Raw genomic sequence first — 13,619 nt, 5'->3', positions numbered from 1 at the left:
TGGGGAAGGCGGAGCCTAGGAGGGATCATGTGACCAGCTTTGCTGGGCTCTTTGCCATTTCCTGTTGGGGAAGAGAATATCCCACAAGTAAGGATGACGCCGTGGACCGGACACACCGTTGGAGAAAGTAATTTATCAGGTAAACATAAATTCTGTTTTTAATCAGTTTTATACTGGATTTTTATATCAGTATATGTGCATCTTATTCTTTATAGTAGTGTCTATTACATGCAGTTATATGAAAATGAGTGTATACTGTCCCTTTAATTCCTCCTGTATGTGTCTGTAAAATGTTTTCTTGTCTCTTACAAGTTTTATATCATTGTTTTGTTTTAAATGAATTGTACCCATGGACAGAGCTGCGAAATATGTTGGCGCTTCATAAATAAAGTATAATAATAAAATGAGGCACTCTCCCTTGCAAGTACCAGGACAGGCATACTGATTTGCTGCTTAAAGTCCTTTACAATGGGGTGTGAATACTTAGGACATTTTGAGTTAAACTTTCTGTTCAGGTGATATTTTCTAGTCAGCTTTTTACAACTATGCTGCATCACTTTAAAGTGTTTCAACATTTGGGTATCCTGTCCCTTTAAGGTTGTCAAGGACTCTCTCTGGCAAGCTACACAATCTATTGAGATCTTAGGAAAAATCTTGAGTACCACTGACCAGTATCTGACATAAAAGATCAGAACTAAGCTTTTGTATTTTAGCTAACATAAGTTATTTGTGTGCATATTTAATTATGGGGTATAGATTTACCCACAAGTATCTGTGTACAAACAGTAAAATTCATAAAACTCATACTCTGCTCTATTGACATGCTTTCAAATGAAGATGTGGATAAATTAATTTCATGGGTTTTTAAATATGCTTGTCTTTTGCACAGTTTAAATTGCGGTCAACCTACTTCTCCAGCCTCAGGCTTTCCCGCTCTTTAGAATTTATTTTAAAGTGGGCTGCATTTGGTATAAACAGTCAGACTATATGACCTATGCCATTATCCCCAATAAAAGCATACTCCTGAGTGCTAATTTGCCAAAAGGAAGAGATACTAAAGCACTGTGCACATATACAAAGTGCTAAAGGTCAAGAGGCTGGCTTGAGATTGCATAAATAAAGTGAGTTTAATTTAAAATATGCAAAAAATAAAGTAAATAATGCACTGCTGTTGGCACTAAAAGTGATAATTTATTCCAGGTCCGTTTAACTTGCCTGGACTAAGTTTTAGGTATAGACAATTTTGACAGGTGTCAACTCACAATTTTTATATTGATGATTTTAAATAATCTACTTAAACCATATCATATAATTAATTCATGCTTTAAGGATGGTTATTTAAAAAAAAGTAGCGATCTTGAACTTTAGGCTACCAATTATGTAATAAGTGTGATTTGTATTTGTTTTCATGTTTAAAACAAGTAGTGTAAAGTAAGTCAACATACATTTTATAGAAACTGGTCTAAGCACATTTTTATGCTTTTCCAATTCTAATAATTACTACTGTGTAACACCATATCATTTTAGTACAAATAATTCTACCTTTTGGTACTTCAATTTGTCCATGGTCAAACACATTTTATTATTTAATGTTTATTAGGTTAATCAGCCCATCCTTCCACTTGAACTTCAAGCATTGGAGCCCCTAGTAGTACCACAGGCTTCGCCTACTCGTGAACGATCCCCTGATGTTATTTCCAGTGCTTCTACGGCAATGTCCCAGGACATCCCAGAGATTGCATCAGAGACACTTCAGCGTAGTTATACTACTCCAGTAAATTCAATTATTGCTCCTGAGGTAGCAGACACATCTCACCATGCAGATAGTATGAACTCTGCTGCCTCTGCATTGCACCTGTTATCTCTGCGCAACCGTCCAAATTCAGAGCATGGACTTAGGTCATTGGACATTGGATCTCCTGACACGGAATCTGATCGTATCAGTGCACCTTCTTTACTAGAGAATGCACTGCCACAGGATAATGTGGATGGAACTGTGCATCAACCGTGGCCTGCAGCTCCAGATATAACAAGGGAAACCAGGAACAGTTTGTTGGACAGGTAAGTGGGGGGGCTTGCTTTGCATAGTTGGTAACCACTATTAAATGTGTCACAGAATTAGGTTACATCACTAGTTTCTTTTTAATGACATGAGTCCACGGATCATCATCCTTACTTGTGGGATATTCACCTCCTGGTCAGCAGGAGGAGGCAAAGAGCACCACAGCAGAGCTGTTAAATAGCTCCGCCCTTCCCTCTCACCCCAGTCATTTTCTTTGCCTACGTTAGTGATAGGAAGAGGTAAAGTGAGGTGTTGGTATAGATTTCTCCTACATTGGTGTGTCCGGTCCACGGCTTCATCTTTACTTGTGGGAATATTCTCTTCCCCAACAGGAAATGGGAAAGAGAGCACAGCAAAAGCTGCCCATATAGCCCCCCCTCTGGCTCCGCCCCCCAGTCATTCTCTTTGCCGCTCTGAACAAGTAGCATCTCCACGGGGAAGGTAAAGAGTATGTGGTGTTAGTTGTAGTTTCTTTCATGTAATTAGCAAGAGTCCATGAGCTAGTGACGTATGGGATATACATTCCTACCAGGAGGGGCAAAGTTTCCCAAACCTTAAAATGCCTATAAATACACCCCTCACCACACCCACAATCCAGTTTTACAAACTTTGCCTCCTATGGAGGTGGTGAAGTAAGTTTGTGCTAGATTCTACGTTGATATGCGCTCCGCAGCAAGTTGGGGCCCGGTTTTCCTCTCAGCGTGCAGTGAATGTCAGAGGGATGTGAGGAGAGTATTGCCTATTTGAATTCAATGATCTCCTTCTACGGGGTCTATTTCATAGGTTCTCTGTTATCGGTCGTGGAGATTCATCTCTTACCTCCCTTTTCAGATCGACGATATACTCTTATATATATATACCATTACCTCTGCTGATTTTCGTTTCAGTACTGGTTTGGCTTTCTACAAACATGTAGATGAGTGTCCTGGGGTAAGTAAGTCTTATTTTCTGTGACACTCTAAGCTATGGTTGGGCACTTTTCTTCTGTTATGTGTGATCAGTCCACGGGTCATCATTACTTCTGGGATATAACTCCTCCCCAACAGGAAATGCAAGAGGATTCACCCAGCAGAGCTGCATATAGCTCCTCCCCTCTACGTCACTCCCAGTCATTCTCTTGCACCCAACAACTAGATAGGATGTGTGAGAGGACTATGGTGATTATACTTAGTTTTTATAACTTCAATCAAAAGTTTGTTATTTTACAATAGCACCGGAGCGTGTTATTGCCTCTCTGGCAGAGTTTGAAGAAGAATCTACCAGAGTTTTTACTATGATTTTAACCGGAGTAGTTAAGATCATATTGCTGTTTCTCGGCCATCTGAGGGAGGTAAAAGCTTCAGATCAGGGGACAGCGGGCAGATGAATCTGCATTGAGGTATGTAGCAGTTTTTATTTTCTGAATGGAATTGATGAGAAAATCCTGCCATACCGTTATAATGACATGTATGTATACTCTACACTTCAGTATTCTGGGGATGGTATTTCACCGGAATTACTCTGTTAAAAGTACATTAAACCTTTTAATAGGTATTTATTATGTTAAACGTTTTTGCTGGAATGTAGAATCGTTTGCATTTTCTGAGGTACTGAGTGAATAAATATTTGGGCATTATTTTTCCACTTGGCAGTTGCTTGTTTTAATTGTGACAGTTTCGTTTCTCTCTCACTGCTGTGTGTGAGGGGGAGGGGCCGTTTTTGGCGCTCTTTGCTACGCATCAAAAAATTCCAGTCAGTTACTCTTGTATTTCCTGCATGATCCGGTTCATCTCTAACAGAACTCAGGGGTCTTCAAACTTCTTTGGAGGGAGGTAGATTCTCTCAGCAGAGCTGTGAGACTTATATATTGACTGTGATTAAAAACGTTGCTCTGTAATTTTTATGTTTCAAATTTAATTATTGTTACTTTACTAATGGGAACAAACCTTTGCTAAAAGTTGTGTTGTTTTTAAGGATTGATGCTATAACTGTCTTTCAGTTCATTATTTCAACTGTCATTTAATCGTTTAGTGCTTCTTTGAGGCACAGTACGTTTTTGTTAAATAAGATTGTAACCAAGTTGCAAGTTTATTGCTAGTGTGTTAAACATGTCTGATTCAGAGGAAGATATCTGTGTCATTTGTTCCAATGCCAAGGTGGAGCCCAATAGAAATTTATGTACTAACTGTATTGATGCTACTTTAAATAAAAGCCAATCTGTACAAATTGAACAAATTTCACCAAACAGCGAGGGGAGAGTTATGCCGACTAACTCGCCTCACGTGTCAGTACCTGCATCTCCCGCCCGGGAGGTGCGTGATATTATGGCGCCTAGTACATCTGGGCGGCCATTACAGATAACATTACAAGATATGGCTACTGTTATGACTGAAGTTTTGGCTAAATTACCAGAACTAAGAGGCAAGCGTGATCACTCTGGGGTGAGAACAGAGTGCGCTGATAATACTAGGGCCATGTCTGATACTGCGTCACAGCTTGCAGAACATGAGGACGGAGAGCTTCATTCTGTGGGTGATGGTTCTGATCCAAACAGATTGGATTCAGATATTTCAAATTTTAAATTTAAATTGGAGAACCTCCGTGTATTACTAGGGGAGGTTTTAGCGGCTCTTAATGATTGTAACACTGTTGCAATACCAGAAAAATTGTGTAGGTTGGATAAATACTTTGCGGTACCGGCGAGTACTGACGTTTTTCCTATACCTAAGAGACTAACTGAAATTGTTACTAAGGAGTGGGATAGACCCGGTGTGCCGTTCTCACCCCCTCCAATATTTAGAAAGATGTTTCCAATAGACGCCACCACACGGGACTTATGGCAAAGGGTCCCTAAGGTGGAGGGAGCAGTTTCTACTTTAGCTAAGCGTACCACTATCCCGGTGGAGGATAGCTGTGCCTTTTCAGATCCAATGGATAAAAAATTAGAGGGTTACCTTAAGAAAATGTTTGTTCAACAAGGTTTTATATTGCAACCCCTTGCATGCATCGCGCCGATTACGGCTGCGGCAGCATTTTGGATTGAGTCTCTGGAAGAGAACCTTAGTTCAGCTACGCTGGACGACATTACGGACAGGCTTAGAGTCCTTAAACTAGCTAATTCATTCATTTCGGAGGCCGTAGTACATTTAACCAAACTTACGGCTAAGAACTCAGGATTCGCCATTCAGGCACGTAGGGCGCTGTGGCTAAAATCCTGGTCAGCTGATGTAACTTCTAAGTCCAAATTACTTAATATACCTTTCAAGGGGCAAACTTTATTTGGGCCCGGTTTGAAAGAAATTATCGCTGACATTACAGGAGGTAAGGGCCACGCCCTGCCTCAAGACAAAGCCAAAGCTAAGGCTAGACAGTCTAATTTTCGTCCCTTTCGGAATTTCAAAGCAGGAGCAGCATCAACTTCCACTGCACCAAAACAGGAAGGAGCTGTTGCTCGTTACAGACAAGGCTGGAAACCTAACCAGTCCTGGAACAAGGGCAAGCAGGCCAGGAAACCTGCTGCTGCCCCAAAGACAGCATGAACCGAGGGCCCCCGATCCGGGACCGGATCTAGTGGGGGGCAGACTCTCTCTCTTCGCCCAGGCTTGGGCAAGAGATGTTCAGGATCCCTGGGCGCTAGAGATCATATCTCAGGGATACCTTCTAGAATTCAAATTCTCTCCCCCAAGAGGGAGATTTCATCTGTCAAGGTTGTCAACAAACCAGATAAAGAAAGAAGCGTTTCTACGCTGTGTACAAGATCTGTTATTAATGGGAGTGATCCATCCGGTTCCGCGGTCGGAACAAGGACAAGGGTTTTACTCAAACCTGTTTGTGGTTCCCAAAAAAGAGGGAACTTTCAGGCCAATCTTGGATTTAAAGATCCTAAACAAATTCCTAAGAGTTCCATCGTTCAAAATGGAAACTATTCGGACAATCTTACCCATGATCCAAAAGGGTCAGTACATGACCACAGTGGATTTAAAGGATGCTTACCTTCACATACCGATTCACAAAGATCATTACCGGTATCTAAGGTTTGCCTTCTTAGACAGGCATTACCAGTTTGTAGCTCTTCCATTCGGATTGGCTACGGCTCCAAGAATCTTCACAAAGGTTCTGGGTGCCCTTCTGGCGGTACTAAGACCGCGAGGAATTTCGGTAGCTCCGTACCTAGACGACATTCTGATACAAGCTTCAAGCTTTCAAACTGCCAAGTCTCATACAGAGTTAGTTCTGGCATTTCTAAGGTCGCATGGATGGAAAGTGAACGAAAAGAAGAGTTCTCTTTTTCCTCTCACAAGAGTTCCATTCTTGGGGACTCTTATAGATTCTGTAGAAATGAAGATTTATCTGACAGAAGACAGATTAACAAAGCTTCTAAATGCATGCCGTGTCCTTCATTCCATTCAACTCCCGTCAGTAGCTCAATGCATGGAGGTGATCGGCTTAATGGTAGCAGCAATGGACATAGTACCCTTTGCACGTCTACATCTCAGACCGCTGCAATTGTGCATGCTGAGTCAGTGGAATGGGGATTACTCAGACTTGTCCCCTACTCTGAATCTGGATCAAGAGACCAGAAACTCTCTTCTATGGTGGCTTTCTCGGCCACATCTGTCCAGGGGGATGCCATTCAGCAGGCCGGACTGGACAATTGTAACAACAGACGCCAGCCTACTAGGTTGGGGCGCTGTCTGGAATTCTCTGAAGGCTCAGGGACAATGGAATCAGGAGGAAAGTCTCCTGCCAATAAACATTCTGGAATTAAGAGCAGTTCTCCATGCCCTTCTGGCTTGGCCCCAGTTAAAAACTCGGGGGTTCATCAGGTTTCAGTCGGACAACATCACGACTGTAGCTTACATCAACCATCAAGGAGGGACAAGAAGCTCCCTAGCAATGATGGAAGTATCAAAGATAATTCGCTGGGCAGAGTCTCACTCTTGCCACCTGTCAGCAATCCACATCCCGGGAGTGGAGAACTGGGAGGCGGATTTCTTGAGTCGCCAGACTTTTCATCCGGGGGAGTGGGAACTTCATCCGGAGGTCTTTGCCCAAATACTTCGACGTTGGGGCAAACCAGAGATAGATCTCATGGCGTCTCGCCAGAACGCCAAACTTCCTCGCTACGGGTCCAGATCCAGGGATCCGGGAGCGGTTCTAATAGATGCTTTGACAGCACCTTGGAACTTCGGGATGGCTTATGTGTTTCCACCCTTCCCGCTGCTTCCTCGATTGATTGCCAAAATCAAACAGGAGAGAGCATCAGTGATTCTAATAGCGCCTGCATGGCCACGCAGGACTTGGTATGCAGATCTAGTGGACATGTCATCCTGTCCGCCTTGGTCTCTACCTCTAAGACAGGACCTTCTGATACAGGGTCCATTCAAACATCAAAATCTAACTTCTCTGAAGCTGACTGCTTGGAAATTGAACGCTTGATTTTATCAAAACGTGGTTTTTTTGAGTCGGTTATTGATACCCTGATACAGGCTAGGAAGCCTGTTACCAGAAGGATTTACCATAAGATATGGCGTAAATACCTATACTGGTGCGAATCCAAAGGTTACTCCTGGAGTAAGGTTAGGATTCCTAGGATATTGTCCTTTCTACAAGAAGGTTTAGAAAAGGGTTTATCGGCTAGCTCATTAAAGGGACAGATCTCAGCTCTGTCCATCTTGTTACACAGGCGTCTGTCAGAAAATCCAGACGTCCAGGCCTTTTGTCAGGCTTTAGCTAGGATCAAGCCTGTGTTTAAAACTGTTGCTCCGCCATGGAGTTTAAACTTAGTTCTTAACGTTTTACAGGGTGTTCCGTTTGAACCCCTTCATTCCATTGATATCAAGCTGTTATCTTGGAAAGTTCTGTTTTTAATGGCTATTTCCTCGGCTCGAAGAGTCTCTGAGTTATCAGCCTTACATTGTGATTCTCCTTATCTGATTTTTCACTCAGACAAGGTAGTTCTGCGTACTAAACCTGGGTTCTTACCTAAGGTAGTCACTAACAGGAATATCAATCAAGAGATTGTTGTTCCATCCTTGTGTCCAAATCCTTCTTCAAAGAAGGAACGTCTTCTACACAATCTGGATGTAGTTCGTGCCCTCAAGTTCTACTTGCAGGCAACTAAGGATTTTCGACAAACGTCTTCCCTGTTTGTCGTGTACTCTGGTCAGAGGAGAGGTCATAAGGCTTCGGCTACCTCTCTCTCCTTCTGGCTTCGTAGCATAATTCGTTTAGCCTATGAGACTGCTGGACAGCAGCCTCCTGAAAGAATTACAGCTCATTCTACTAGAGCTGTGGCTTCCACTTGGGCCTTTAAGAATGAGGCCTCTGTTGAACAGATTTGCAAGGCTGCAACTTGGTCTTCGCTTCATACTTTTTCCAAATTTTACAAATTTGACACTTTTGCTTCTTCGGAGGCTATTTTTGGGAGAAAGGTTCTTCAGGCAGTGGTTCCTTCTATATAATGAGCCTGCCTATCCCTCCCGTCATCCGTGTACTTTTGCTTTGGTATTGGTATCCCAGAAGTAATGATGACCCGTGGACTGATCACACATAACAGAAGAAAACATAATTTATGCTTACCTGATAAATTCCTTTCTTCTGTTGTGTGATCAGTCCACGGCCCGCCCTGTTTTAAGGCAGGTAAATATCTTTTAAATTATACTCCAGTCACCACTTCACCCTTGGTTTCTCCTTTCTCGTTGATTCTTGGTCGAATGACTGGGAGTGACGTAGAGGGGAGGAGCTATATGCAGCTCTGCTGGGTGAATCCTCTTGCATTTCCTGTTGGGGAGGAGTTATATCCCAGAAGTAATGATGACCCGTGGACTGATCACACAACAGAAGAAAGGAATTTATCAGGTAAGCATAAATTATGTTTTTTATAAAGTTCTAAATATATGTATTCAAACATTTATTTGCCTTGACTCAGGATGTTCAACATTCCTTTTTTTCAGACAGTCAGTTTCATATTTGGGATAATGCATTTGAACCAATTATTTTTTCTTACCTTAAAAAATTTGACTTTTTCCCTGTGGGCTGTTAGGCTCGCGGGGGCTGAAAATGCTTCATTTTATTGCGTCATTCTTGGCGCAGACTTTTTTGGCGCAAAAAAAAAAAAAAAATCTTTTCTGTTTCCGGCGTCATACGTGTCGCCGGAAGTTGCGTCATTTTTTTGACGTTCTTTTGCGCCAAAAATGTCGGCGTTCCGGATGTGGCGTCATTTTTGGCGCCAAAAGCATTTAGGCGCCAAATAATGTGGGCGTCTTATTTGGCGCTAAAAAAATATGGGCGTCGCTTTTGTCTCCACATTATTTAAGTCTCATTATTTATTGCTTCTGGTTGCTAGAAGCTTGTTCACTGGCATTTTTTTCCCATTCCTGAAACTGTCATTTAAGGAATTTGATCAATTTTGCTTTATATGTTGTTTTTTCTTTTACATATTGCAAGATGTTCCACGTTGCAACTGAGTCAGAAGATACTTCAGGAAAATTACTGCCCGGTGCTGGAGCTACCAAGCTAAGTGTATCTGCTATAAATTTTTGGTATCTGTTTCTCCAGCTGTTGTTTGTATTGCATGTCATGACAAACTTATTAATGCAGATAAAATTTCCTTTAGTACTGTTACATTACCTATTGCTGTTCCGTCAACATCTAATTTTCAGAGTGTTCCTGATAACATAAGAGATTTTATTTTTTAAATCCATTAAGAAGGCTATGTCTGTTATTTCTCCTTCTAGTTTACATAAGTCTTTTAAAACTTCTCTTTTTTCAGATGAATTTTTAAATGAACATCATCATTCTGATACTGATAATGGTTCTTCTGGTTCAGAGGTTTCTGTCTCAGAGGTTGATGCTGATAAATCTTTGTATTTGTTCAAGATGGAATTTATTCGTTCTTTATTTAAGAAGTATTAATTGCATTAGAAATAGAGGATTCTGGTCCTCTTGATACTAAATCTAAACGTTTAAATAAGGTTTTTAAATCTCCTGTAGTTATTCCAGAAGTGTTTAATCTCCCTGATGCTATTTCTGAAGTAATTTCCAGGGAATGGAATAATTTGGGTAATTCTTTTACTCCTTCTAAACGTTTAAGCAATTATATCCTGTGCCATCTGACAGATTAGAGTTTTTTGGGACAAAATCCCTAAGGTTATGGGGTTGTCTCTACTCCTGCTAAATGTACTACTATTTCTACGGCAGATAGTACTTCATTTAAGGATCCTTTAGATAGGAAAATTGAATCCTTTCTAAGAAAAGCTTACTTATGTTCAGGTAATCTTCTTAGACCTGCTATATTTTTAGTGGATGTTGCTGCAGCTTCAACTTTTTGGTTAAGAAGCTTTAGCGCAACAAGTCACAGATCATAATTTTATAGCATTATTATTATTCTATAACATGCTAATAATTTTATTGGTGATACCATCTTTTGATGTCATTAGAGTTGATGTCAGGTATATGTCTCTAGCTATTTTAGCTAGAAAAGCTTTATGGATTAAACTTGGAATGCTGATATGTCTTCTAAGTCAACTTTGCTTTCCCTTTCTTTCCAGGGTAATAAATTATTATCTCAACTGTTAGGAGCGGTATCAGTTTGGAAACTATTTCCAGTTTGGAATATATCCAAGCCTTATAGAAACCTATAGCCAGCTCCTAAGTACCCATGTAGGTGCGGACCTTATTCCAGCTCAGCTGGTATGGGGCAGATTACGTTTTCTTCAAAGAAATTTGGATCAATTCCGTTCTCATTCTCTGGTTTCAGAACATTGTTTCAGAAAGGTACAGAATTGGCTTCAAGTTAAGGCTAAGAGATTTTTTTCTTTCCCGTGTCCCAGTTAACACAGCAAAGGCTCAGCATTTCTGAAATGTGTTTCAGATCTAGAGTTGGCTGGAGTAATTATGCCAGTTCCAGTTCTGGAACAGGGGCTGGGGTTTTATTTTATCTCTTCATTGTACCAAAGAAGGTCAATTCCTTCAGACCAGTTCTGGATCTATCAATATTGAATCGTTATGTAAGGATACCAACATTTAAGATGGTTACTGTAGGACTATCCTGCCTTTTGTTTAGCAAGGGCATTATATGTCTTCAATAGATTTACAGGATGTGTATCTGCATATTCCGATTCATCCAGATCACTTTTAGTGTCTGAGATTCTCTTTTTAGACAAGCATTACCAGTTTGTGGCTCTACCGTTTGGCCTAGCCTCAGTTCCAAGAATTTTTTTCAAAGGTTCTCGGTGCCCTTCTTTCTGTAATCAGAGAACAGGGTTTTGGTATTTCCTTATTTGGACGATATCTTGGTACTTGCTCAGTCTTCTCATTTTCGAAGAATCTTATACGAATCGACTTGTGTTGTTTCTTCAAGTTCATGGTTGGAGGATCAATTTACCAATCAGTTCATTGATTCCTCAGACAAGGGTAACCTTTTTAGGTTTCTAGAATAGATTCAGTGTCTATGACTCTGTCCTTGTCAGACAAGAGAAGTTTAACATTGATATCAGCTTGTCAAAACCTTCAGTCACAATCATTCCCTTTGGTAGCCTTATGCATGGAAATTTTAGGTCTTAGGACTGCCTCATCAGATGCGATCTCCTTTGCTCGTTTTCACATGCGACCTCTTCAGCTCTGTATGCTGAACCAATGGTGCAGGGATTACTCAAAGATATCTCAATTAATATCTTTAAACCGGTTATACGACACTCTCTGACATGGTGGACAGATCACCATTGTTTAGTTCAGGGGGCTTCTTTGTTCTTCCGACCTGGACTATGATCTCAACAGATGCAAGTCTTACAGGTTGGGGAGCTGTGTGGGGGTATCTGAAAGCACAAGGGGTTTGGGAATCTCAGGAGGTGAGATTTCCGATCAATATTTTGGAACTCCGTGCAATTTTCAGAGCTCTTCAGTCTTGGTCTCTTCTGAAGAGAGAGTTGTTCATTTGTTTTCAGATAGACAATGTCACAACTGTGGCATACATCAATCATCAAGGAGGGACTCACAGTCCTCTGGCTATGAAAGAAGTATCTCGAATTTTGGTTTGAGCGGAATCTAGCTCCTGTCTAATCTCTGCGGTTCATATCCCAGGTATGGACAATTGGAAAGCGGATTATCTCAGTTGCCAAACGTTGCACCTGGGCGAATGGTCTCTTCACCCAGAGGTATTTCCTCAGATTGTTCAAATGTGGGAACTCCCAGAAATAGATCTGATGGCTTCTCATCTAAACAAGAAACTTCCCTGGTATCTGTCCGGATCCCGGGATCCTCGGGCAGAGGCAGTGGATGCATTATCTCTTCCTTACAAGTGTCATCCTGCCTATATCTTTCCGCCTCTAGTTCTTCTTCCAAGGGTATTTTCCAATATTCTAAAGGAATGCTCGTTTGTCCTGCTGGTAGCTCCAGCATGGTCTCACAGGTTTTGGTATGCGGATCTTGTCCGGATGGCCTCTTGCCATCTGTGGACTCTTCCGTTAAGACCAGTCTTTCTGTCTCAAGGTTCTTTTTTCCATCAGGATCTCATTACCTTAATTTTAAGGTATGGAGTTTGAACGCTTGATTCTTGGTCAAAGAGGTTTCTCTGACTCTGTGATTGATACTATGTGACAGGCTCGTAAATCTGTATCTAGAGAGATATATTATAGAGTCTGGAAGACTTATATTTCTTAGTGTCTTTCTCATCTTTTTTCTTGGCATTCTTTTTGAATACCGAGAATTTTACAGTTTCTTCAGGATGGTTTAGATAAAGGTTTGTCCGCAAATTCCTTGAAAGACAAATCTCTGCTCTTTCTGTTCTTTTTCACAGAAGGATTGCTAATCTTCCTGATATTCATTGTTTTGTACAACCTTTGGTTCGTATAAAACCTGTCATTAAGTCAATTTCTCCTCCTTGGAGTTTGAATTTGGTTCTGGGGGCTCTTCAAGCTCCTCCTTTTGAACCCATGCATTCTTTGGTCGTTATATTACTTTCTTGGAAAGTTTTGTTTCTTTGGCCATCTCTTCTGCCAGAAGAGTCTCTGAATTATCTACTCTTTTTTGTGAGTCTCCTTTTCTGATTTTGCATCAGGATAAGGCGGTGCTGCGAACTTCTTTTGAATTTTTTACCTAAGGTTGTGAATTCTAACAACATTAGTAGAGAAATTGTGGTTCCTTCATTATGTCCTAATCCTATGAATTCTAAGGAGAAATCATTGCTTTCTTTGGATGCTATTAGAGCTTTGTAATATTATGTTGAAGCTACTAAGTCTTTCCGAAAGACTTCTAGTCTATTTGTCATCTTTTCCGGTTCTAGAAAAGGCCAGAAAGCTTCTGCCATTTCTTTGGCATCTTGGTTGAAATCTTTATTTCATCATGCCTATGTTGAGTCGGGTAACACTCCGCCTCAAAGGATTACAGCTCATTCTACTAGGTCAGTTTCTACTTCCTGGGCGTTTAGGAATGAAGCTTCGGTTGATCAGATTTGCAAAGCAGCAACTTGGTCCTCTTTGCATATTTTTACTAAATTCTACCATTTTGATGTGTTTTCTTCTTCTGAAGCAGTTTTTGGTAGAAACGTATTTCAGGCAGTGGTTTCAGTTTGAATCTT

The 13,619-nt window shown here is 41.0% G+C and overlaps 1 protein-coding gene across 1 annotated transcript in view; it reads left to right on the top strand.

The window, feature by feature from the left end:
* Positions 1-13,619, top strand: part of EDC4 (enhancer of mRNA decapping 4) — a 425,877-nt gene that overhangs the window by 221,453 nt on the left and 190,805 nt on the right. The window contains exon 18 of the mRNA XM_053715906.1: positions 1,601-2,061. Coding sequence (XP_053571881.1) covers positions 1,601-2,061 — 461 coding nt within the window. The remainder of the gene's footprint in view (positions 1-1,600; positions 2,062-13,619) is intronic.

This window comes from Bombina bombina, chromosome 1 (genome assembly GCF_027579735.1).
Source record: "Bombina bombina isolate aBomBom1 chromosome 1, aBomBom1.pri, whole genome shotgun sequence".
NCBI classification, from domain to species: domain Eukaryota; kingdom Metazoa; phylum Chordata; class Amphibia; order Anura; family Bombinatoridae; genus Bombina; species Bombina bombina.
This window is presented reverse-complemented; position numbering and strand designations above follow the sequence as displayed.